At 39.0% G+C, this 27,538-nt stretch overlaps 1 protein-coding gene across 1 annotated transcript in view; it reads left to right on the top strand.

The window, feature by feature from the left end:
- Positions 1-27,538, top strand: part of LOC127798728 (uncharacterized) — a 73,677-nt gene that overhangs the window by 24,852 nt on the left and 21,287 nt on the right. Inside the window, exons 7-11 of the mRNA XM_052332293.1 lie at positions 7,220-7,303; positions 7,381-7,550; positions 7,841-7,894; positions 20,337-20,496; positions 21,635-21,854. Of these exons, the coding sequence (XP_052188253.1) occupies positions 7,220-7,303; positions 7,381-7,550; positions 7,841-7,894; positions 20,337-20,496; positions 21,635-21,854 (688 nt within the window). The remainder of the gene's footprint in view (positions 1-7,219; positions 7,304-7,380; positions 7,551-7,840; positions 7,895-20,336; positions 20,497-21,634; positions 21,855-27,538) is intronic.

The raw sequence follows: 27,538 nt of genomic DNA, 5'->3' as shown, positions 1-27,538 counted from the left end.
CGGTTCTGATAGATTCGAGTTGAAGGCCGGGGCAATCAATTTCAGTGATTAGAAGTCCAACAACTAAAATCAGCGAATCAGTGAAGAGGATTCCGTAGGAGTTGATTCCAATCGAATTCTAGGCTGCAAGTCAAGGCAAACAAAGGTTAATTTTGGCTTTGAATTTTGGTTAATTTGTTTGAAGAGTAGCGGTATGTACAGAACCCTTACCCCTTGGTCTTTGAAGTGTCATGTTTGTGAGATGTCGGCCATGGGGAGTAAGGCACACATGAAACAAATGGGGTCTCAATTGCAGCAGAAGAAGGCTACATTTTCAGTTGGAGGTAGAAATCATGAAGATTTTGGCCAAAATCACGAGATAGGGGAAAAGAAATTTGATAATGAGTCCGGTCGATTGGACAAGGAAACAAGAAAAGTGATACACGAATTGTGCATGGAATAGGGGCTGTGTACTATGAGAGTAGATGCAGGAGCTTGCAAGGATGTTGACTAAGAGGTATAACGTCAGCTTTTTCGCTAAATTCTTCGATAAACCGAGAAGAAATCTTTTAGATGATTATTACGGAAGTTTTAACCAAGAGGAGTCCCTTAAAATAGGGTAGCCTAAGGAGAGGTTTGGAGATTGGGGCTTGTCTAATATGGTGGAAGAGTTTAACAAAATTAGGCAGGTAGGTCATGTCATGACCCTAGGGTTTAGCTAGGGTCTTAGAAGGAATTGGAAGGAATTTGGGGAAGCACAGAGAATAAATGAAGGGGGAGATTGAACAAAATTAGGGAGAAAGTTAAGAGAAATGAGAGGGAGATTGGAGAGAAATTTAGAGAGGAAAATGAGAGTTTCACTAATCAATTCAAGCATCATCTCCTCTTACAATGGACCTTTTTATAGGTATAGGTAGCTCCTTAACTAATTTCTAACAGCACCCATGTGCTCCTAACAAACAACCAAATATCTCCTAACAAACTAATATAAGCCTATTACAATTCCTCTTCCTCACCCTCTTCTTCCATGTACTCCTCAGCCCTCTCCACCTTCTCGTTGCCCATTTTACCCCAAGCCAAAGAATCCTTAGCTTTTGGTAGGTCCAAAATAGGAGGAAGGATTCCAGCCCTAATATCTATGTAGATTGAGGGTCCTTCAGTCAGATTTTCTTGATCCAATGCTATTCCATTTCTCACAAACTTCTGATCCAAAATACCCCCAAATCCTTCAACCCATGCACTAGCTAACGAGGGTAATGAGTTGGCATCTTCCTTGTCAATTTCACCTAAACCGATATACTTCTTCTGCTCAACATTGGAGGTGAGCAATGAATCTGCTTCCCGCCTCCTCAATTTCTCCTTCAACAGCTCTATTTTAAGGAATTCGTCTTTGTTAAAACTCCCGCGATAATCATCGAAGTATTCAGCGGGGAAGTTGTACTGATACTTCTTGATTAGTATCATCGCAAACTCTTGCAGCTTCTCGTGGAAAATACGGTCAAATTTCTCGCACTCTTCATCAATCCCGCTTCTTTTTTCCTTGTCCCCTTGGCTGATCTCCTTCTCAAAATCTTTTCCCCATGTTTGATGCTTCTGGTCAACTGAAAATGCAGCATTTTTTTGTTGCCATTGAGGATCTGATTGTCTGATGTGGGCACTACTTCCCAAAACCTCTCGAGTAGGACATCCCACTAAAAATGAAGCACTCTTCCGCTGCAATTGAGGTTGCTCTCTTGCTTGAAAATTAACCACTGAAAATGCAACATCATTCGCCTGCAATTGAGACCCCTTTTGTTTTTTGTGTACCCTGCTTCCCTTAGTCGATTTTTCACAATCACCATACTTTGAAGACCAAGGAGCTATATACATACTGCTCTTCTTTGTCTTTCCAATTCAAACAAAGTTAACCAGAATTCAAAGTCAAAATTACCCTTTGTTTACCTTACTAGCAACCTAGAATTTGATTGGAATCACCTCCTATTACGCTTGCAGAAATTCAAACACTGATTGCCGGCTTCACCACTGGAATCGGCTGGGCTCGAATCTGCTTTTCCTTCCGCGTTCGGCCTCAGCTATCAGCCCAAGCTCAATCTCTATAACCTTAGGAAAGTGATCAATGAGTAGTTATCAGAACTTCCAATTCCATTAACTCACTGGACTCTAGAATTTGCTGCTCAATCAATTCATCGGAGTTGCCGAAAACACCGTTGGACCTGCTAGGCCAAGTCGCCTTCAAGCCTTCTCAACCTGGACCTTAACTATGGAAACTGATTTCCCTGCCTTCAACTCAAATCAAAATCGCAGCCAAAGAACAGCTACCGCCCAATCACAGTCCAAGGCTCCCAACACAATTTGTAATCGCTTCTGATTCCAAAATCACTAGAATTCACTGCTAGTTCAATCACTACACCCACTCCCGAGTCCAAATCACAACACCCACTGTATTGAGACACTCTAGAGTGCAACCCACTGCATCGCGGTCAACGTCGACACCTACCGTGGATTGGTGTCCGTCGTGGCTACCAACGAGTTCTTTGAATTCTTAGAAATCACCTTGAATCTCTGCTTGATCGATCCAACAGAGAGTCATCGGAATCGATTCCGAGATTCAACCAAAAATCTCCTGGTTGTTTCTCTGTCTCGAACGTCAAATGCACCAGAATATTTGAATTGCGCCAGATCTCTAGGAATTGCATCTGGAATCGTATTGGCTGCTCGCCTTCCTTGAGCGACTGTGATGCAACCAACGAAATTCTGCGGAATTGAGAATTCGATGGTTGCAGTAGCTTACGACTTGGCTTCCAAATCCATTGAAGCTATGTTCCTTTCCACTTCGGGCAATACTCATTTGAAATTCGTGGCCAAGCGTCAATGGTCGGCTTCGTCTTCAAGACTCGAACACACTCTCGGAATTCTCAAGCCAAGAGCCATTCTTTCGTCGGACTCCTGGGAAGCTGAATTCGCCTAGCTTTGCTTCAGCGTACGGACAAGTCAGATCTGAATGACTGAAATGATCTCCTCGTTTGATCGATGCTAATCTGGCTTGCTGAAAATCACTCGAGGCTTTGCTTCGATCACGCTTATCACACCGTAACCAAGGAAACTCGTTGGAGTCCTTGTATTCGTTGGAATTTACTTAACAGAGAGAACCGCCGAGGAACGGTAGCTCTGATACCAATTTGTCATGACCCTAGGGTTTAGCTAGGGTCTTAGAAGGAATTGGAAGGAATTTGGGGAAGGATAGAGAAGAAATGAAGGGGGAGATTGAACAGAATTAGGGAGAAAGTTAAGAGAAATGAGAGGGAGAATGGAGAGAAATTTAGAGAGGAAAATGAGAGTTTCACTAATCAATTCAAGCATCATCATCTCCTCTTACAATGGACCTTTTTTAGGCATAGGTAGCTCCTTAACTAATTTCTAACAGCACCCATGTGCTTCTAACAAACAACCAAATATCTTCTAACAAACTAATATAAACCTATTACAATATTACCCCTTTATTATATCCCTATCACAATATTACCCTTCTAATCCTCCTAGGGACATGACAGGTCAGTGATGGAGTACCAATTGAGGTTTGAAGAACTAATGGCCTTGATGCTCAATCATAACCCCTATTTGATAGAGGCCTATTTCATTTCCAGCTTCATAATTGGTTTGAACGAAGAGTTGAGGCCAATGGTGACGGTTCTTTAGCCCAGGACTCTCAAGCATGCTGCTGATAGTGCTAGGCTCCATGAATTAACGTTGGAAGCACTGAAAAAGAAATCGAGAGATAGAGATGCTGATGGAACAACATGGGATCAGACAAATCCAACTGAAGGACTATCCATCGGTGCGAATGATGGTGTTGGAGCCTTTCCTCATATTTTGGACTTACTGAAATCTGATTGTTATAAACAATCAGATTTGGAACAAAACATGGATCCATTAGATAAGCTGATTATTAAATAGGCTGGAGCTGAGAATGGCAAGGCCTGTAACATCTATCTTGTGAAGGTCCACATGCAGTTGAAGAAGGTTTGATTGAACAATTAGGACCTGAACAATCGTATATTGGCTCTACGAAACTGATTCTAAGGTTGATGAACTTGGACCGGCATTAAGGAAGAAGTTGGAGGTTGAGAAAAGACATTCTTTCAATGGGACTTTGGTTCAAAAGCAAGTTGAGTCGCCCCTGACTTGGGTTAAAATAGGCAACGAGAAGGTGAAGACAACACTAGTTGGAGGAAAGCTAAGGGGGATAGCTGAAGAAGTTGAAGGTTTTGCTGAAGAAAACAAAGCTCTCGTTACTGTGTTGGTTTTTGCCCCTACTGAAAAATCCAAGTTGCTGTCTACTGCAAGGTGGGATGAGCCAATGGCTGATTGTGTTCTTAAAGTGGAGACTAATCTTGATTGGACAACTATTGTAGAAGGTGTATTGAACTTGAACTCTTTTCAAGTTGCTCTTATTGAAGTTCTAGGCCAAATTACGACTAGGATTGATCTTGGACACTTAAGGATGAGAAAGAAGAAAAGGCCTAAAAGGAGAAAGAAAGAAAGAAAGATAAATCAGATAGAGAAGGTGAGAATTGGATGAAACAATGGCTACTTACTGCAAGTTCTTGGGGATAAGAACTCTCTCAAGGAGGGGGGGAATTGTCATGACCCTAAGGATTTTCCAATGATAGATTAGTAAATATAATAGTAGGAGTTTACATTTCCTTTTGTATTTTCTGTTACAGGGCTTTGTCTTTATCTAATAGGTAGTTGGGTTGTTTGTTACATTGCACATTGGGGCAAGTGGGAGGTTGTTAGGCTATATATAAGCCACAACTGAGGATGGAAGATTATGCTTGAATTGATTGAATGAAATTCTCATTTTTTTCTCTTTAGATTTCTCTCCAATCTCCCTCTCGTTTCTCTCTATTACTCTCCCTCATTTCTCTCTAAATTCTTCCCCATTTCTGTCCAATCTTCCCTTAATTCCCTCTATTCTTGGACTTAGCTCTATCTGATCCTTTCGGCTGCCAATTCAAACACTAGGTAAACCCTAAGTACATGTCAGGTTCACACAAACTTATGGGATTGACTATGAAGAGACATTTTCTCTTGTGGCTAAGCTAAATTCTATTAAGGTATTACTCTCTATTACTGTTAATATTAAAAATGCCTTTCTTAATAGAGATTTGGATGAGGAGATATATATGCGAGTTCCTCTTGGTTTTGAGCATGAAGTTGACAATGGAAAGGTTTGTAAACTTAAGAGGTTTGTATATGGGTTAAAGCAATCACCAAGAGCTTTGTTTAAGAAGTTTAGCATGACCCTAAATCAGTTAGGGTATAAACAGGGGCAGACAGACCCTACTTTGTTCATAAAACACACAACAAATGGAAGGAAGGCTATATTAATTGTCTATGTGGATAATATTATAGTGACAAGAGATGATATGCAAGCAATAGAGAGCTTGAAGAAGCAATTGAGAGATGAATTTGAAGTCAAAGACCTAGGAACAATGAGGCATTTCCTAGGAATGGAGGTGGCTCGGAGTAAAGAAGGTCTAGTCATCTCATAGAGAAAATATACAATGGATTTATTGAAAGAAACAGGAATGTTAGGGTGTAGACCTACCGGAACACCCCTAGAAAAGAACTAGAAATCTAGAGAAATTAATGATGATGCCCTAGCAGAAAAGGAAAGATACTAACAGTTGGTCAGAAAATTAATCTACTTGTCCCCTACAAGGCCGAACATAGCCTATGTAGTGAGTGTGATAAGTCAATATATGAATTCTCCCACTCAAAGACATATGAATGTTGTGTTTCATGTCCTAAGGTATCTAAAAGGGACACCTGGAAAAGGATTACTATTTCAGAAAATTGAGGAGAAGGGTATTGAGGGCTTTGTTGATGCAGATTGGGTAAGGTCTATTGAAGATGGCTGATCAACTTCAGGTTATTGTACCAAAATATGGGGAAATGTGATTGCATGGAGAAGTAAGAAGTAGTCAGTTGTTGCCTGCAACTGTGCTGAGGCAGAATTTCGAGCTACAGCTCAAGAAATTTGTGAAGTAGAAAGGCTGATGGAAGACTTATATATTCTTTTGTCACAGCAAACGAAGGTGTATAGTGATAGTAAATCAACGATTAGTATTGTTAAAAATCCAGTTCAGCATGATTGCATGAAGCATGTGAGAATAGATTGAAGTTTTATAAAGAGGGAAATTGAGGAAAGAGGAATTACCCTCTCCTATATTCCTACAAGTCAAGTGGCTGATGTGCTTACAAAAGCCATGCAAGATCAGGTTTTGAATTGCTAATTGGCAAGTTGGGAATGACTAGTTTCTATTCTCCAGCTTGAGGGGGGGAGTGTTGGATGAGATTAGGTGTTCAAGTTTAAAAAGGAAAGATAAGGTGGTTGGATAAGATAAAGATTTAAAAAAGAAGCCTGAACGATAAGATGAAGCTCCAAGATTCAAGGGAGAGATTCAAGATTGAAATCAGAAGATAATGGCCAACATGTTTTGAATATTAGTTACTGCTATCTAAATTTGAATTTGCTCCTATTTTCTAGGAGATAGAGTAGATATTTTACCTTGTATAAATAGCTCCATTCGGATTCAATAAATTCTCTAGTAAGCTTTCAAGAATTTACCTTATTTCAATGAGCTATAGAGGGCTTTCCGACTTTAAGGCAATGCAATTCTAAAGTTTCTCCAGTTTTTTAGGTTGACATTTTTGACCTTCACAATTGGCCTGGCTAAGTGAGTAATGCACTGATTCAATTGTGTTATATGGATTAACAAGAGTAATTGTGAATTCAGAGTAATCAACTGGTTTAGATCCCTTGTAATACTTCTGCTTACTCAATTTTCATGTATGAGCAGTAACATTCCAAAGGTATCTAGGTCATTGTTCTCGGTAATAGCCATCAGCATTTTGTTGTATTTTAACCAAAAAATTGAACACAATTTAGCCAACCCCACCTAGTGGAATTAAGGCTTGTGATGGTTGTAATTGCACACAATTCTTCCTGTACTTCAATCTCAGGACCTCATTTACTAAATACCAGGCTCAATGCTGGAACTGTTTGTTTGCAACTCCTTGAGTTGCTTACAACTAAATATATGTCTTCAAATTGGTAAATATCTAAGATTTAATGAAGTTCGTAATCACATTGGATCCATAACATTATTAACATTTGGTTAGATCCAAATACTTGTTATCACCCCATGGTTAAAGTTTTTTGCCTTCTTGTCAGGTAACGTGGAGATTGGCAATGGGTATGGTGTACCAGGTGGAGGAGCCTATAACAGTGGTCCAAAGCCTTGTATTGTTACCTCCAGTAAGATTATAATGCTTAAAAGTTTTATTTATTATCTATGTCAGGAATTAATAATTTCATGTGCTGTTACACTTTAGGTAATTCCAGAAGTATTGGGCAGGAGATAGGAGAAGGAATTCCTGAAATTGATGGAGAGTTGGGGCAGAGGCCTGCTGCCAAAGAGTTGCCTGAGTTCCTAAAAGAGAAGTTGAGAGCACGGGGTATTCTGAAAGATGAGCAAGCTAAAGGGAATCCTTCACTTGAAAATGCAAGTAACTATTACTTATTCTTCTTTCTGTTTTAGGTGCTTCTGTGAGGCTGAAGCCTTGGTTGAAGGGCCTTTAGTCTTGTAGGATCTGCAACAGTTTAGATCAGCTTAGTTGTTTTCAAATTTATACCTACATTTGACATTGAAAGATCCAATTTCTTCCAATGTTGGCTTCTCTTCTTTCTTTCCCTTCCTAATTTGTTTGGATATTATGTAAATTTATCATTTTGCTTATCAAGGTATCCTATTCAGTCACGTAGTAAAGGTTTCTCTGGAATTTTACATTTCAGAAGTTGGAGACTTCAACTCAAAAGATAGCACTTGGAAAGTTGCCTCCAGGATGGGTGAGTGTGATTTGCTTTTCAAATAATTGTGTGATGGTGCATGGCTTGAATCTCTAGATCAATTGCAATAGGAAATTATGGGTCAATCCTGAATATTTCTGTTTAAATGATAGGATTCTTGAACTTTGTGCATGCTCTATTCTTCTTTGCTTATACATAAGATATTTAAATGAATATTTGTGTTATATGCTGTCAGATCTCTATTCTGACAAAAGCCTCTCCCGCAATTTAGAATGAATTGCCTGGGAATTATGAACCGGAAGAGAAAGAAATTCAGGGAAGAGAGAGAGAGAGAGAGAGAGAATCGAGAGAATAAGAGAGGGAAAATATGATCCAATTCTATTCCAAGATGATATGCTTCAGCAGCGTGTGTTGGCTTATATACCCTCCTCAAGGAGTGGCACCAACATTTGAAATGCATGTGGCTGACTACCAAGCTTCTACATACTTCTATACTTCTAACCGCCTATCTCCTTTATTACAATGTTACCCCCTTCTACTAATAGACCCTTACCCGGTTGCCCTTCCTTGCTCTTATCACGTGATAATTTCCCTCCCCGTGGAATTCTTCTTGTCCTCAAGAAGAGTTTAGAGGAGTCCGATTGCTCTCGGAAATTGTTGGAATAAGTCTGGTAAATACTCCCATGTGTTGTTTTCCGGATGAAGGGTGGACCAGCAGACCAACACCTGTGTAAGGGGTAGTTTTTGTTTGTAAATCACTCTCTTGCCCATGATAGCGATAGGCTCAGCTACTTGTTGGGATGCTGGGATAGCCGGAGGTAGGGTTGCACTCACCGGGCTAGTGCCAGGAGAGGGTTTGAGGAGAGAGACATGAAAAACTAGATGGATGGAGGTCTTTGCTGGTAGTTGTAGTCTGTACGCCGCTTTGCCCACCCGAGCTAACACCTTATACGGCTCATAGAACTTGGGACTGAGTTTGGACATTGCCTTTGGGGAGACAGTCTTTAATTGTGCTTGCCTCAGTTTCAGATAGACCCGGTCCCTAACTGAGAAATTTTGTTCGCTCCTCTTCTTGTCAGCATATTGTTTCATTCGGTTTTGGGCACTTGCCCATTCCCTCTGTAGGCGCCCCTAACCAGGGACCCACAACAAGATGACATAAATGCCAAAACCCATTAAAACATTACACATCCTCCTTGATATTGACAACGGAAGTCACACTCATACATTTTTACTCATAGACAAATACATTCGAGTCCACATACCCATAATGTAACTTAATATTACACACCTTATTAGGGTTCACAACCCACCATATCCCCTCAAGGGTACAACCTAAAACATAAACAAACATAACTTAATATTACACACCACAAAACACCCCCCAAGGACCTTTGATTGAGATGGCTCTATACACACTGCTACCCCATGGATCCTGTCTCACTTGGCTCGCCATCTACTTTAGCCTTACCCTTACCTAGAATGATGCAAGCAAACATGAGCCACAAGGCCCAGCAAGTATAACTGGAAGAAAACGAGCATAAGTCATGGGTATCAAGAAGCAAAAGAGACATGAATGCCATTTAGGGTACTTTCACATGATAAAATGATGATACATGCATCCATGCTCATATGCAGTATTTTTTAGAACTATAAACATGGGACCGAAGTCCAACTTTGAGCTCAACACTTTCGCTGCGGATGTATCCTGTGAACTCGTCCGCTGGGCGCATCTTGAGGCCTTTACATATTTTTAAAAATCATTTCATGCATATGCTTCATGCATTATCATAACATGCATATTCGCAATAACTTTTCATATATAACTGGCATGCAATTTAACAAAGTAATAGGGCAACCTTCATGCAAGACAACATCAAACCCTTACATGTCCACAATAAAGCATCATTCCCAAGAAAAGATAGGGTGATACAAAACCCTATTTGAGACTCAATAAGTATAAATGTAAATCGTGGGATAATTTACTAGCAAAGAGGAAATAACTTGTAAAATAGGAAATAACTTGCAATTTTTGAAAATTAAGAAGTAGGATCTTACAATAACAAGAGATAAATATGGAATTTGCAATTTAAAATATAAACTTGAGGAAAGATGAATTTAACTTGTAAAATAGGAGAAGAACTTGCAAAATAGTAATAGGAATTTGCAATTTAAAAGATCAGGAACTAAGAGCTTGCATATTAATAAGGAAATTGAGATCTTGCCTCTTAAATGGAACAAAGAGGAAGAAGAACTGCCCTTAATAGGAATAAGAACCTGCAAATTAAAAACATGAACTTGAGAAGAGGGATAAACTGAACTTGCAAGATAGGAATAAGAACTTGCAAAAACTAGGAAGAGAACTTGCCTTAGATATTCTTCTTTAACCTCTACTATGAATCAAGATTGCTTATGTCATAGCCCAAACTTACATGGATAAAATTTCCCTTTAATTTCCCCCAAAATTCTCCCAAACTTTCCTCAAACCTTCCCCATCCAAAATCTCCCCATTCACTCAAAGGGCCAAGGGGTAGGGGAGGTCGTAGGGCATATAGGAGAAAAATTCTTTCTTTTTTTTTTGGGGGGGGGGGAATATGGATGCGTGGCTGCAGGAGGCAGCCACGTGGGCGCGTAGCAGGGCCGCACAGGGCCCTGCGTGGCGCGCGCGCCTGGGCTTGGGCTACTCCGAATTTTTTTTTTTTCAAAACACCATAAAATAATTATTTTCTCTAAAATTTTCACATATTCAATAATATCCTCAAATAATTATTTTTAACCCCCAAAACATACCAAATTTAATATTTTTCATTAATCTCCATAAAACCTCACATAACTCAATAAATTACCCTAAAACCCATAAATTAATTATTTTACTTAAATCCTCAAATCACTTCAAATGCCGAAATTAAAAATTGCCAATTATCTCAAATTTCGAGATGTTACACCCTCTTTAGGGTCTGCATATCTTGCTGTCTCTGATTCAGATAGTCATCCATTGTGGCTACCAAGTTGGGACCTCCACTAGTAGGTAACGGTGGTGGTTTGTAGCCGAATAGTGCCTCAAACGGAGTCATCTTTAAGGAAGAATGGTGGTTGGTGTTGTACCGCCATTGTGCCAAGGGTAGCCACTTGTGCCACCCTGTTGAATGCACGAAGCACACGCACCGAAGGTAGGTCTCAAGGCATTGATTCACCCGTTCCGTCTATCCATCTTTTTTCGGGTGGTATGCTGATGACATATGGAGCTTGGTACCGAGTGATTTCATGAGTTCCCTCCATAGCAAGCTGGTGAAGACTTTGTCCCAGTCTGTCACAATGACTTGAGGCAATCCGTGCAATTTACCCACCTGGTCGAGGAACACTCGTGCCACTTCTTGGGCCGTGAAGGGATGAGCGAAGCTTAAGAAGTGGCTGTACTTTGTGAGTCTGTCCACGATTACCAGTATGCAGTCCTTGCCCTCTGACTTGGGAAATCCTTCCACGAAGTCCATGTTGATGCTGGACCAGGCCTGCTCCGGCCTAGGCAATGGTTGTAGCAGCCTTGGAGGGTGAATGTTCTCATGCTTACACTAGCTGCAAATGTCACAGCCCTTCACGTAATCTTGCACTGCCTTCTTCAACCTCAACCAATAGAACAACTGATGTACCTTGTTGTATGTACTCTGGACCCCCGAGTGGCCTCCTACTGGAGAGTCATGTAGGGTTGTCAGGATCTTCCTTCATAGCAGCTCATCACCTCCGATCACCAACTTCTCTTTGTACCTTAGTAGTCCATTCTTTAGTGAATAACCCAGTTTGCTCGTGGGGTCTAGGGTCAGTTGCTCCATTAGATCCTTGGTCCAGTTTTCTTTCTCGTAATTGGTTGCTACTTCTAAGTGCCATTTCAGTATAACAAAAGTCATGGCCGTCGAGGTCCATTTTTCCATGCAGCGGGAAAGGGCGTTGGCTACTTTGTTCTCGTGTCCTTTCCTGTATTGGATGATATAATTAAGACCCATTAGTTTAGACATACCTTTTCTTTGGAGGTGTGTTTGTAGTTTCTACTGCAATAGGAATTTTAGGCTTTCATGATCTGTTCGAATAATGACCTTACTTCCCTCCAAATAATGCCTCCACTTCTCTACTGCTATCAAAACAGCTAGTAGTTCTTTCTCGTATACAATGAGCCCTAGGTGCTTTGGTGCTAAAGCTTGGCTGATGAAGGCTATGGGTCTTCCTCCTTCTGCCAACACCGCTCCAACCCCATAATTGCTGGCATCAATCTCTAGTACAAACGGATGATTAAAATCAGGGAGGTTCAATGTAGGAACCTCACTCATGGCCTTCTTCAGCCTATCAAAGGCGGCTTCGACTGCTTCACCCCAAAGAAATCCCTCATTCTTTAGCAACTCAGTTAATGGCTTATTGATGATGCTGTAATTTTTAACAAATCGTCTGTAATAACTTGTAAGGCCCAAGAATCCCCGCAAGCCCTTCACGTTAGTCGGTCTTGGCCAGGTAGTCATGGCTGCAACCTTTTGTGGGTCTGTGCCACTCCCTTTTTGGATATAACATGGCCAGGTCGATGCGAATCGCACGATTCGGCTCGATTCCAAGAGAAATCGAGTTGAATCTATAGGGTGAATCGAAAATTGCTTAGAATCGACCATGAATCGAAAGAATCGGAAAAGAATCGATAGAATCGGACGAATCGAGTGAATCGAACGAATCACAAAACTGAAATAGAAATGAGGTGAAACGGCAGTTCCTGAAACATTAGGAGCTGGAAGCTGCAAAGTAGAAACAGAGAAGCAAAAATGCTGCATATGAACATGAGATGAAACGACAGAAGCAAAGGCGAGACTCGAGAGCTGCGACCGCAAGACTTCAGGTTTTGTTCAAGGTGCATTGCTTTCTTCTTCTTCAGTTCTTCTTCTTTCTTCTTTGCTTTATGCGAGACCATACGAATCCTAAGAAGAAGACTGCATTTGCTTAAAACCAGTGCTTCTATCTATTCCTAGAGAAAATCCAGCTTGGGAGTCTTGACAAGTGTTGAAACCAGTGCTTCTGTTCTAGCCACTTCTTTCGTCAAATCATTTTTCATCCTTGAAAATGATATTATAATTTTTCATGTGCTCACGTGCTAACAAAGACATCAGAGATGTGGGCAGTTGGGCACATGAGCCTCAACCACTCATGCTTAGTTCCGAGCACCAGCTGTTTTTATTGACTTTGAGGTTTTCTTGTTAACTTGTTGTTTTGTTTTTTTCTTATTTTTTCTTGCTGTTGCATTGCAGTGCTGACTACTATGTCTTTTGCAGCTGTTTTTGTTGACTTTGGGGGTTAAGGGAACCTATTTTGTAATTGTTAACTTAACTTGTTATTGTTTTTTTTTTTTTTATATATATTTTCTTGCTGTTGCACTGCAGTGCTGACTGCTGTGCTGTGTCTTTTTTTCTTCTTCTGATTTTTTCTAATATGTTTTTTTGTCTGGTCAAATTTGTTTTACTTCTTTTATTTTCTTTTATGATATTTTTACTGTTTTTTATTTCAAAAATTTGACTTTATATTTTTTTTCAATGCTAGAAGAATATTGCTTTCTTTCTTTTTGAATATGGCGTCAAGATCAAAAAAGGGATCTACAACAAAGAATAATGATCCTACCTGGGAATATTGCACTCGGATTAATGGAAATAGAATGAACTTAAAGTGCAATTATTGTGGACTTGAAAGATGGGGAGGGATAAATCGAATGAAACACCATTTTGCGGGTGATCATGATAATGTGGCTCCTTGTACACAATGTGAGGGAACTTTGTATTCAAATCTTAGGAGAATTGGAAAGACAAAAGGTGAATGAAAAAGAATATTTCCAAGAAGAAGAGATAGAAGTTCAAATGGTAGGAGGAAAAAGAAAAACTAGTATGGATGTCTTTGTCACTAAAGGGAAAGAAAAACAACAAACTTTAAATGCAATGGTTAAGAAAAGGGAGCCCGTTGTTCATAGCATTTGTAGATTTTTGTATGGACATGCATTGCCTTTCGTTTTGGTAAAAAGTCCTCTTTCTGCTTCAATGATGGAAGCGGTTGGTGAATATGGTAAGGGTTTAAAACTTCCTAGTTATCATGAGGCTAGGGTTATATATTTTAAGAAGAAAGTTGACCATGTAAACTCAATGCTGGAGAAGTATAAAAAGGAGTGGAAAAGGACTGGTTGTACTTTGATGTCGGATGGGTGGACAGATAGGAAAAGTAGGTCTCTTACAAACTTTTTGGTGAATAGTCCAAGTGGAACAATTTTTCTTAAATCTATTGACACTTCAGATGTTATAAAAGATGCACAAAAGTTATTTGAGTTGCTTGATTCATTGGTGTGGGAAATTGGGGAGGAAAATGTTGTTCAAGTGGTGACTAATAGTGCTTCGGTCTATGTAGCTGCGGGTGACTTGTTGATGGAGAAAAGAAAAAAATTATTTTGGTCTCCTTGTGCAGCACATTGCATTGATTTGATCTTACATGATATAGGTGGGTTGCCTATTTTCACATGTACAATAAAGAAGGCTAAAGAAGTTTGTGTATACATTTATAGACATGCTTGGTCTTTAGCATGTTTAGGAAGTTCTCTAAGAAGAGAGAGTTAAAGAGGCCAGGAGTTACAAGGTTTGCCACATCATTTCTTACATTGAGGAGCTTTGAGGAAAATAAGATTCCTCGTAGGGCTATGTTTGCATCGGAAGTGTGGGCTAAAAGTCATTATGCTTCTAAGGTGGATACAATTAAAGTGGGAGCAATTTTGTTATCCGATGACAAGTTTTAGAAATCGGTCAAGTGCTTAAAGTGTGTAAGTCCACTTGTTAAAGTTTTAAGACTTGTTGATGGGGATGTGAAACCAGCAATGGGATACATATATGAAGCGATGGATAGGGCAAAGGAGGAAATTGCACAAAATTTCAACCATCAAAAGATAAAGTATGAGCGCATGTGGAATATTATTGATACAAGATGGGATTTGCAACTTCATAGGCCACTCCATGCAGCGGGATATTTTCTTAATCCCAAGTGAGTTTCTAAAATCATATTTCCTATAACAAATTTTTGTATTGTATATGCTTTATTGTTTCTTACTTGTATTGCATTTTTTTAAGGTTTCAATATGATGAGTTTTTTAATGCGGATATAGAAGTTAAAGTTGGTTTGTACAAGACAATAGAAAAGATCTATCCAGATATTGAAATAAGACTAAAAATTGATGAGCAATTAGAAAAGTTTAAAAAAGGCGAAGGATTGTTTGGCATGAGTATGGCTACTTTAACAAGAGACAAGAAGCAACCAAGTATTATTTTGATTTAATGTTTCAATTTTTAAATTTCAATTGTTAGCTCCTTTAAACTAATTAGTTTTTTATTTTTCTATCTTAGCTTTATGGTGGGAAAGCTATGGGGAAGAATGCAAAGAGTTACAAAACCTAGCCATACGAGTCTTGAGTCTCACATGTAGTGAAATTGGAGCACATTTGAGCATGTCCATTCAAAAAAGAGAAATCGTTTGGAACAACAAAGATTAAATGCTCGTCTTTGTGAAGTATAACATTTAACTTGAATTGAGGCAAGCTAAGAGGGAGAAAAGAGGTGAAAATTATGATCCTATTTGTTTGAGTGATATGGAGTCCGATGATGAATGGATCACCGAACAAGAAAATCCTTGTTTATCCCAAGATAATTCATGGATGGATGCTAATGAATGTTTTGAAGATGATGGAGGTATTGAACCAAGTAATAATAGAAGAGGTATATATCTATACTTTATAGTTTCCTACTTTCTAAAACTAGGTTAATGTGTTTGTTTAAGTTTGAGTTGAATTCTAATATGTTATAACTTATATTGTATAATATAGGGCCAAGGAACTTGAAGCTAGATAGAAAAAGAAAAGGAAAAGTTGTTGAAGACAAAGTGGAAGAAGAATTGGATTTAAAAATGATTGATGGTGAGGAAGATGTAGAGGATGGAGAGCAAGTGGATTTGGCTACGTTTGAAGATGATGATGCTCTTCAACTTGAAGATGAAGATGATTGATAACTTGTGAAAATTATGGACAATGGCATTTATTGGTAGCCTAATGGCTAATAGTTGTTTTTTTCTAGTTTGTTATTTTGAAAGTGGTTTGATTTAATACAATTTGAATTTAAAGGTAACATGAATATATTTTTGATATAATTTTAATATATTTTATTTATTTTCTATGGATATATATTATTTATATTTGAAATTAAAAATGTGTACTGAATCTTACGATTCGATTCGATTCTCGATTCATGATTCGTAAAATAAGGATTTTGATTCTCGATTCGAATCTCGATTCAACAACTATGATTCCACCTGGGTTTGTGCAAAGGCGCATTTGGACTTCTTGATGAACAACTTATTGAATTGGAGGATTTGCAAAGTTATCCTTAAGTGCTCTATGTGTTTAGGGAAGTTGGGGCTGTAAATTATGATATCATCGAAGAAAACTAGAATGAATTGGCGTAGATAGGGTTCAAATATTTGATTCATGAGGGTTTGGAAGGTTGCTGGTGCGTTGGTCAATCCAAAAGGTATTACTAAGAATTCGTAGTGCGCTTGGTGAGTTCTAAAGACTGTTTTATGGATATCTTTGGGGCTCATACGAATTTGATGATATCCTGAACGGAGGTCGAGTTTGGAGAAAACTTTGGCACCATGTAACTCATCTAAGAGGTCCTCTATGATGGGAATAGGGAATTTGTTCTTTATGGTAAGAGAGTTGAGTTGGCGGTTGTCTATGCAAAATCGCCAACTGCCGTCCTTCTTTTTGACTAAGAGAAGAGGGGAGGCATATGGGCTGATGCTAGGTCAGATAACTGATTGGTGTAGCATTTCTTTTATCATGCATTCAATCTCAACCTTCTGTTTTGGGGGATGCCGGTAAGAATGAATGTTAACAGGCTCGGAATTGGGTTTAAGGTTTATGGTGTGGTTTAAAGGTGTAGGAGGTGGTAGAGCCTTAGGTTCTTCAAACAAATCCTTAAATTTAGCTAAGAGTTCATCAAGTAAGTCCAGTTGGTTTACCTCCTAGGGAATGGAGCCATCCCTCGTTGAGTCCAGTATGAGTTTCCCACCATAGTCCGGGTCCTCCTCCTTCTGATCAATTGCTCGTATTGAGAACAATTGAGCCACCTGAGTCCACTTGCTTCTGAATAGCTTATGTAGTCTTTTTCCTGAAATAAGCTTGCAAGTTCTAGCCTCTGCACTGCCAGTGATAGTCATTCATTTCCCCCTTTTTTTCGAAAGTGACTTCCATTTTCTTAAAATCAAAGCAAATGGGGCTTACTCCTCTCATCCAATCCACGCCCAAGACCATGTCACAACCTCCTAACCCGTGGAGTCTTAAGTCAGCTTCAAAGTCTTCCCCCTGCGTCTGCCAATAGAATCCCATACACGCTGACTTACAAATCACCTTTTGTAGTTCAGTCGCATTGTAGAGATGAAACACACTCTCACATCGCCTCACCCACCATTGCGGATTCTGGCCATCAAATAGGGAATCTCCATTCGCGGCATCAACGAACCGATCTGGTTCAATCCTCGTGCAACGCCCGACCTCCTGACACCCGCGTTTTCTTCCATCATCAGTTGCTCTATTTCCAGTTCAGCAGATCCCTCTGATCTGCTATTACCTCCTCAATCATTTAGGATCGGTTTCGAATGTTCCCTCGGAGGAAACTCAGGTGAGATTCGTACCTGAGTTTGGCGCGAAAGCATCGGCATAAACTGATGCATGTGATCTCGGAGAGTTTGGTTTTGTTCTCACATCTGCTCCTCTAATCGAGCAGTTTGTGACCAACTCTCCTCCCGCCACAAGTTTACCGCTCCATCGATCCTTCTTTTCACCGAATTTTCAAACGTGTCCATCCTAATCTGCATCTCAGATACCGACACCGTCACCTGCTGAAGTTGCGCCTCCATCTGTTTCATCCTGGTTCCGTCTGCGATGGCCCTCCCGATCGCCCACGAACTTGCTCTGATACCAGATTGTCAGATCTCTACTCTGACAAATGCCTCTCCCGCAATTCTGAATTGCGTGGGAATTATGAACCGGAAGAGAAAGAAATTCAGGGAAAAGAGAGGAGGGGAATATGATCCAATTTTATTCCAAGATGATCTGCTTCAGCAGCGTGTGTTGGCTTATATACCTTCCTCAAGGAGTGGCGCCAACATTTGAAATACATGCGGCTAACTACCAAGCTTCTACGTACTTCTATTCTTCTAACCGCCTATCTCCTTTATTACAGTGTTACCCCCTTCTACTAATAGACCATTACCCGGTTGCCCTCCCCTGCTCTTATCACATGACATATGCTTGTTACACTAGGGAATTAACAGGAGCTGGCATAATTATATGGTAGGATGGATGTGACAGAAAGTTGCTAGGATGTATTCTATTTTTGTGCCTTTCTATGCTGAAGCAGATGTTTTAAGTTGACTGCAACTTTCTCCAAAATAAAAGGAAAAAAATGTGATGACTAATGGTAGCCTTAGGTCTTTACCGTGGTACATAAGATAGTGGAATAAAGAAATAACATGTTCAGCAGATTGAGCGTGCACTGTGCAACGTGATGAGGATGTTATAATGCATTAGTTAATAATAAGGGATACAATCTGTCTACAATTAAAAAAAAAAAATCAAGTTATTAGTGATTGGATGAAACAGAGAAATAACTGCTTTGATTTAAAAGTATCCAGAATCTCCTTTGAGATCCAACAATTCAATTGAATTGAGTATTTTATTGCAGATATTGAGTTCATCTGTGCTAAACTTGGAGTGCTCTAATAGAAGATAAAATGAAACGAATAGCTTTATATTGTCTGATAATTTGCAACTCACACCAAGAGGACAAGAGAGATCAAAGGCCATGAGAAGGGAGATGGCTTGATTTTAAACAGGATGTTGCTTAGATAGAAAGACAGTCACTTGAGTGATCTGGAGTAGGTCTTCTTGACCAGAGCTGAAACTTAAACCTATTATTATATGTTTGTCACGACCCCAAGGATATATTAGTAGTACATGTCATGTGTTTTTCCTATTAGTTGCATTTTCTGTTGTTGTTGTCAGCATCTTCCATTGTAAGCCTATAAATAGGCTTGAGTAGTTAGAGGAAGTGAGCGGAATGAATGATTTGAATTCTCTCATTTTCCCTCTCTCAATTCTCCTAGTTCTCTCTCCCATCTTTCTCTCTTCTTCCTCAGGTCTGTCAGTTTTGTTCTTCCCTTCCTTTCTGCCCTATCTACCTCTAATTCTTACCAAATTCCTTCCTAGACCCTAGGCAAATCCTAGGGTCGTAACAATGTTCTTCAGACTGTATAATATACATGTAACACTAGATATATGCTTTTTTGATTATTGCTTAAGTTGAAGAGTTTCTATGTTCTTCTGTCTTTTGGATGGCCAAATCACATAATATTCTTTTTATTTTGCTGGAAACTAGGCCTCCAAGATATTGAATATCATGAATCTGAACATGGATTATAGGTGGCTTATTTGATACTGATATCCACATAGAAAGCTGTGGATGTAAGCATATCTTAATTTAGTTACTTCTAATATCTTTATCAATATTTGATTACATTCAGGCTCAATTATTACAAAAAGAAAACCCAGACAAAACTCAGACAACATTATCTGCTGAAATACATCAATGAGTGGTATGTAGTATTTGGAAAATATTTTCTTTTAACCACAATGTGTACCATTAACTGCGTTGAAGTCTGGATGTATAGGCTCCTGTACATCCATTATGAGAAAAATATGGAGGGTAAGTTTGGAAAATCTAATCCACATACACAATGAGAGAGAGAGAGAGAGAGAGCGGTCAATTTGTGCAGAATTTTTTTTCTTTTTATTTTTGGGCAGTTGGTTCTTTCTGCTTTCTGGGTCTATTTATGTTTTCCCACTTTCTGGTGGCTTCCTTCATGATACATTTTTCTTTTTATGCTTGATAGGTTAGTGATATTTGTACTTTCAAAAAAGGTCGTCCCCTTTGAAGAAGGCTTCCACTGGCAAGTGTCAGGGGAGGGTCTTTTTTGTATGCAACCTTACCTTTGCATTTTGCAAAGAGGCTATTTTCATAACTCCAACCTATGATCTTTTGGTCATGAAAGAGCACCCTTATAAAGCTTACCCTTGATATTCTCTCTAGTCAGAAAGAGAAAAATGTTGGGTTAATCTTAAATATATATTTTTTTGTATTTTTCTGGTGGCTTCTCTTAGTGATATTTTTCTTGAGCTTTTTCTTTTTACTGGAATGACTTTCTTGATATTTGTGTGTGGCTGAAGATTCGCAATTGAAGGCGATGATTTTTCTTGTTTATTTTTCTTCCAAAAGTTAGTTGTTGTTTTGTTGTTTCGTCAATCATTATTTCCTGGGCTTTGGCTTTTGCTTACATTTATTTATTCTGATCTTGATTTCTATAAATTCTCATGTAGGTTGAGGCAAAGGATCCTGCAAGTGGCGTCCCATACTATTATAATGAACGTTCTGGGATAAGTCAGTGGGGAAGACCTGTTGTGGCAGCTAATAATGGAAATACTCCCTCACCTGTATCACTTCCAGAAGATTGGCAGGAGGTATTGGATGAGACAACAGGTCTGCCTCATGTATCTGTGTTACTCTTTGAAGGCATAATGTGGAAAATGGTGAATGGAATACACATTAGTTTATTAGGGAGGAAGGGAGGGAGGAGTATGTCTAATGAAGTTTGGCTCTAGCTTAAAGTTAATGAAAATTTCTTGGCTCTTGCTATTTTTTCACAAAGCATTTCATCCAATTATGTGATTGATCTCTTACAGTAAGGGCTCATATAATTAACTTCTATGAGAAATTAGGTTATGTTAGCCAGCAGACTTGAACTACTTCCTTCGTGTTTTTTAGGCTATAAAATTGTCCAACACTTTACCAAAGATTTGTGCCTCAAGACAACCCAATATAGGAATATATATTTTTCTTATGCAGTCATGATTGCGCCTCATTATTTTATAGAAATTAAATTTATGTCCTACTTTTTATGTGATAAAAGATAATTATGTGCCCATAAGTTAGACAATATGTATAGATTTATAGTTCAACCTTTAGTTGTTACATCCCACTTCAAAGAACTCCCCATTTCTCTTTCTTCATGTCTCACTTCTCCATCCCCTCACATGACTTTTTATGAGATGTTTTTGTTTAAAGTGACAATTGACTCCCATGCACATTGCACATTGTTTGTCTCGACCATCTTTGCTCTTAGAATGGACGCCCATGACTAATTTGTCTTTCTAATTCAGTTTCAACTATGTGATAAAATATGACCATATCAATTATCTTAGTTCACCATCATCTCGTGAATTTTTTTATATGAAGATTGTGTTGAAACTTTATTTCATTATTCTCTCACAAGAGGTTGCATTAGGAAGGGCATTTGATGTAAAATTTTATTACATTGCTCGTTTAATGGATTTCTATTGTCAATTTGACCATTAGAAGTCAATGACACTATGAATGTTGTGCCACCGACCCTAACTTGGGTAGGATAGGGTAGTTGATGATGATGATGATTGATGATATTTGAGTTGTTAGCTTTCATGATGTTAATTTTTGAAGCTGATTGCACATTATGCATTCCTTGCTCTCTTAACTGTTGAGGAATTAAAATCCATGTTACGGGAGGGTGCCTTCAATAATTAGGTTAGTAGTTTCATTATGGCCCCTATAAATTTCTCAAACTAGAATCTTTAATATGCAGGTCAAAAGTACTACTACAATACGAGGACCCATATATCACAGTGGGAGTACCCCAATTCATTGCATCAGGTCAACTCACAACATTCTAAAAGCACCGAGTCCAAAGGTGTGCCTATTGGGAATTGGGGTGATCAATCATCCATGCTAAACAAATGCATGGGGTGCGGCGGTTGGGGAGTAAGCCTTGTTCAATTGTGGGGTTACTGCAATCATTGTACTCGGTTTGACCATCCTTCTTTTTTATTTCAACCAATCTTTTGAACATACATATGCATATATGTGTATAGTTAGCTTTGGTGCTTCCTTTCCTTTCTCAACATAGCTAAATCTTGAACGTGAATGCAATACTAAGATACTAGTTTTAGTCATTCTTGTTTCATTTTCAATTTTGTTTGCTCATTGAAGATGTGAATGATAGAGTAGCAATTATGTGACCTGTGATAGATCATTGTATCTTTTTCCTTCACCATTGAGTGGTGTGTATAGCTTTTATATACATGAACTTAGACTACTAAAAGGGGAAATAATCTTTCCTACATATATTCTATATATCTCATACATATATTTTATTTGTTTCAAGATATATGGTTACAATGTTATAGAATACTATATATGAATCATATCTTAACACTCCCCTTCAAGCTGGAGCATAGATGTTAACCATGCCTAGCTTGATGTACATGTAGCTCACACGAGGACCTCTGATAGACTTAGCGAACAAATCAACTAATTGATCCTGAGAAACCACAATGTGACAATATCTCTTGAAAGCAACTTTTCTTAAATAACAATTTCAATGTGTTTGGTTCTTTCATAGAACATGAGATTAGAGGCAATATACATTGCAGTTTGATTGTCACTCATTAACTGCATAGACTTTATTTTAATTACTCCTAACTCCCCAACTAGTTGTTTCAACCATATCAACTCACACTTTGCTAGGACCACATCTCTACATTCAACCTCTATGCTAGATCTGGCGAAAACACTATGTTTCTTGCTTTTCTAAGAGACTAGGTTGCCACCAACAAATACATAATATCTAGATGTGGACCACATGCCACTAGGAGAGCCTATCCAATTAGTGTTGGTGTATGCCATAATTTGATTATGACCATGATCCTTACACAGTATACCACGACCAATGGCACTTTTAATATACTGAAGGATATGGATCATTGCGTCCAAGTGGTTATCACAAGGTGAATCTAGAAATTGATTTACAACATTGACAACAAATGAAATATCAAGACAATTTACTGTAAAGTAGTTGAGTTTGCCAATTGACCAACGTTAACACCCAAGGTTAGAAATAGGCTCTCCGTGTCTTGGTAACAACTTGATATTTGGATCCATAGGAGTATCTAATGGATTGCATTCAAGCATCCTTGTTTCTTCTACCTATCCAATTCATATTTTCTCTAAAAGATATAGATACAGCCTTTGATCGTGCCACTTCAATACCCAAAAAATATTCACGTGACACAAATCCCTGGTTTGAAAGTGTTGTTGGAGATGCATTTTCAACTCAATGATGCTTGCATCATCATCCCCAGTAATAACAATGTTATCCACATACACCACCGGAAGAATGTGATGATTAGATTTAAAGCAATAAAAAATTGAATGATCAACTCCACTTTGACGTAACCCAAACTTCATGACAACTTGACTAAACCTTCCAAACTAAGTTTGAGGAGATTGTTTAAGGCCATAAAGGGATTTCTGTAGACAACATACTTGCCTAGATTCCCCTTGAGCAACGAAGCCATGCAGTTGTTTCATATAAATCTCCTCCTGTAAGTCTATCATGAAGAAAGGCACTTTTGACATCAAGTTGATGAAGAGGTCAATTGTACATAGCAACCAAAGATAGGAACAATCAAACATATGAGATTTTGGCCACAAGAGAAAAGGTATCCCCATGGTCAAGGCTAAAAATTTGAGTGTAGCCTGGAGCGACAAGTCAAGGCTTGAGACTATTAATGCGGCCATCTGGTCCAACCTTGATAGTATAATCCAACAACAACTAATTGTGGACTTACTTGGAGGAAGAGATACTAAGTCCCAAGTCCCATAAAATTTAAGGTAGATATTTCTTCAACCATTGCATCACGCCACCTCGGATGAGAAAGAGCCTCTAAAACATTGTTAGGAATGGAAATCGAAGAGAAAGAAGAAACAAAGACATGATAACCAGGGGACAATGAATGATAACTAAAAAAATTTGAGATGGGCTACTGGGTAGTACAGTGACGAGTACCTTTGGAAGGGTAATGGGCAAGTCAAGATCAAGAGGGGAACTAGAGAAGGGCAGACTAATCAACACGGAAGGTTAAGGCAATGGTCCATTAAGATTAGTTATGGTCTCATGATGCTTCTACTAATGGCTCTTCCAGTGGGTCCACAGGTTGAGGACAATGCTAGTATGTTTGAAGATTTGGGTGATCAAGCATAGAGGAGGAGGAAGATGGAGATCAAAGATCTGTTGGAATAAATGTAATTAGCATTCGTGTATTAGCTGTCAATTAGCTTGTAATTAGGTCTTAATCTTAGCCTTAATTATTGTATAACCTTATTATAAATCTCAATAGAAGGAGGCTAGACCTCATATAGTTCTCTTCTCCTAAAAGGGTTTTCTCTATTTTTTCTTTCTTGTTCAACATGGTATTAGAGCCAGGGGGAGAAAAACCCTAAATTTTCTATTTTTTCTCGCCTCCCATTCTCTCTCTCTCCTCGTTGGTGTTGCCTTGCCTGAATCTCCCTTTTTTCTGGCCATCGGTTGCCAGAACCAATGTCGTCGTTGAGTTTCCCGCCCCTTTTTCGGCCTACCCCCCGACGATCCAATCCCCGATCACAATGTTGTGACCATAGTTGGATTCGTCTCACTTAGTCTGTCTCGATTTCGGTGGTTTCATCATCGTTCACTGTTGTCTATCATAGCTGGAGCTCTGGCGAGCCTCTGCCTCTTTGTCGCCATGCCTTTTTGACACTCCAATAACTCGTTGGCATCTTATTTAGCCCTGTTTTGCCTTGGATCTGTTTTTTCAGAGCTACCTTCCATCCAAAATATGGAGTGCACAGCATCTTCAATCACTTCTGGATCTAAATCTGCAGGGTTCTCTTCGCCTTTTTCTTCCTCACTTGTTGTTACTTCTGAAAAGCTAGTTGGAAGTACTATTTACATGTCTTGGGCTGCTTATGTTGAGTTATGGTTTATGGGTCTAGGAATGGAAGATCACTTGAATAAGAAAGCCGATCAAATTCTCGATGCTAAGAGAGCAACGTGGAAGAAGACCGATGGTCTTCTTTGTAATATGTTATGGCAAACCATTGATACAAAACTATATATCATTTACAAGGCATACAAGACTTATGTTTAGGTATGAAAAAAGGCCAAATCTTTTTATACTAATGATATCAAACGTCTCTATTCTGTTGTTTCCACTATTGTTCATTTAAAGTAACAGGATATGGATATGTCTGAATTTCTTGACCTCTTAGAATCTTTGAAGGAAGAGTTAAAACTCTTTATTACCAGTTGGTAATACTGCAAAAGAAGAGTTGCAGTAGTGGGATAAGTTTTTTATGGTTTTGGGATTGACTGCCATTCGATATGAACTTGCTCTAGTCCGAGATCAAATATTATCCAGTTCCACTGTTCTGATGCTAGAAGATGACTTTGCTAGACTTCTTCGGGTTTTTTTCCTCATCTTCAGTCATCGATGGTTCTCAGGTTGAGTTCTTTGTCTTGGCGTCACAAACTTTTGGTTGAGGAGAGGAAGGGAACAATTGAGGTGGTAACTCACAATGAGGTAACCACCCTAAATGCAATTACTGTCATAAGTGGGGACATCTTTGAGAATAGTGCCACAAACTGCATGGTTGGTCGTCACGCATTGCTAATCTGGCTCAGTCTGTTGCTGTTAATTCCCCCATAGAATCTTCTAAGAATCATTCTTCTTCGTCTCTTGTTTTGACTTGAAATGATTATGGGGACTATCTTCAGTATCAGGCTTGTAAGTAGGCTGCATCGTCATCTACTATTTCTGTGGTGCACACTGGTAATTCTATTGCTTGTATTACTCGGTCTACCATTCCTAGACCATGGGTTCTCGATTTTGGTGCAATCGATCATCTCTTTGGTAACCAAAGTCTTTTTTCTTCTCTCTCTACTTCTTCATGTTTGCCAACTGTTACTCTTGCCAATGGTTCCAAAACATTTGCTACAGGCATTGGTCAAGCCCAACCGCTCCTTTTGTTACCCTTAGATTTTGTTTTATATGTTCTTGGAAGCCCCTTTAATCTTGCTTCTGTTAGTAAATTGACATGTGCTCTTAATTGTTCCATAACTTTTTTAAGGATTTCTGTGCTGAAATTCAAACTCAATTTAATATTTATATCGTGCCTTTTGTAGTGGCAATGCTAGAGAATATTTTTCAGCTCCTTTCACTACTTTCATGGCTTCTCAGGGTATTTTACATTAATCCTCTTGTACCTATACACCCCAGCAGAATGGAGTTGCAAAGCGCAAAAACTGTCATTTAACCGCTTGCACTCTTTTACTGCATAGTCATGTTCCTTTCCATTTTTGGGCTGATGCTATTCTCATTGCATGTTACCTCATTAATTGAATGCCTTCTTCCATCTTATAGCATGAGGTCCCTCACTCCATTCTTTTCCCTACTCAGAGTCTTTATCTACTTCCACTTCGTGTCTTTGGTTACACTTGTTTTGTTCATGACATGACCCCTAGCCATCCCAAACTTTTTGCCAAGACTATCAAGTGCATTTTCCTTGATTACTCTCGACTTCAGAAAGGGCATCGGTGTTACTCTCCTGATAAGAAACATTATTTCATCTCTATTGATGTTATCTTTTTGAGACATCTCATTTCTTTCTCTCCTCTCTTGTTGAGAGTCGCATAGTTTCTGAGGTTCTTCCTACTCCTTACCTTTGTTCTCCCTCCTCAGATACTGCTTCTACTGGCCCCGAGCTTCCCCTTCAGGGTTATCATCGTTGTCCACATCCTCCTATGATTGTTGACGAAGAACCTGCCAACTCACCTTGTGCTTCGACATCCTTACCTACCTTGGACCAACTAGTTGCTTCTGAGCCAGTTGTTGATCCTTCTCCTAAGCCCATTACCACTCGAAAAGGTATACGCTCTACCCGCAATCCTCACCCCATATACACTTTCCTTAGCTATCATCGCTTGGCTTCACCCTATTATGATTTTGTGTCCAATTTATCTTCTATTGCTGTCCCTAAAACTACCAGTGAAGCACTTTTAGATCCAAGGTGGCGCTAGGCCATGGTTGATAAGATGGATGCTCTACATTCTAGTGGCACTTGGGAATTGGTTTTTTTTCCTCCTGGTAAATCTATTGTTGGTTTCTGCTGGGTCTATACTGTGAAGGTTGGTCCTAATGGAAATGTTAATCGCCTTACGTCACACCTGGTTGCCAAAGGGCACACTTAGATTTTCGAGTTGGATTATAGTGACACATTTTCTCCAGTGGTTAAGATTGCCTTCGTGCGCTTGTTTTTATCCATTGTCTCGATGAATCATTGGTCTCTCTATCAGTTGGATATTAAGAATGCTTTTCTTCATGATGATCTTTAGTAGGAATTCTATATGGAGCAACCGCCTAGTTTTGTTGCTCAGGGGGAGTCTGAATTAGTATGCAAACTTCGTTGCTCTCTTTATGGGTTAAAACAATCTTCACGAGCTTGGTTTAGACAGTTTAATATAGGTCTTCAAGAATTTGGAATGATTCGTAGTGAAACAAACCACTTTTTTTTTAATCGCCACTCATCAGATGGTCGATGCATTTATCTAGTCGTTTGTGGACGACATTGTCATCACTGGAAGTGATTAAGATGGTATTCTTCATCTGAAGAC

The sequence above is a fragment of the Diospyros lotus genome, chromosome 4 (assembly GCF_014633365.1).
Source record: "Diospyros lotus cultivar Yz01 chromosome 4, ASM1463336v1, whole genome shotgun sequence".
Lineage (NCBI taxonomy): Eukaryota > Viridiplantae > Streptophyta > Magnoliopsida > Ericales > Ebenaceae > Diospyros > Diospyros lotus.
Note: the sequence above shows the minus strand (reverse complement) of the source record. Positions and strands in the feature narration are given on the sequence as shown.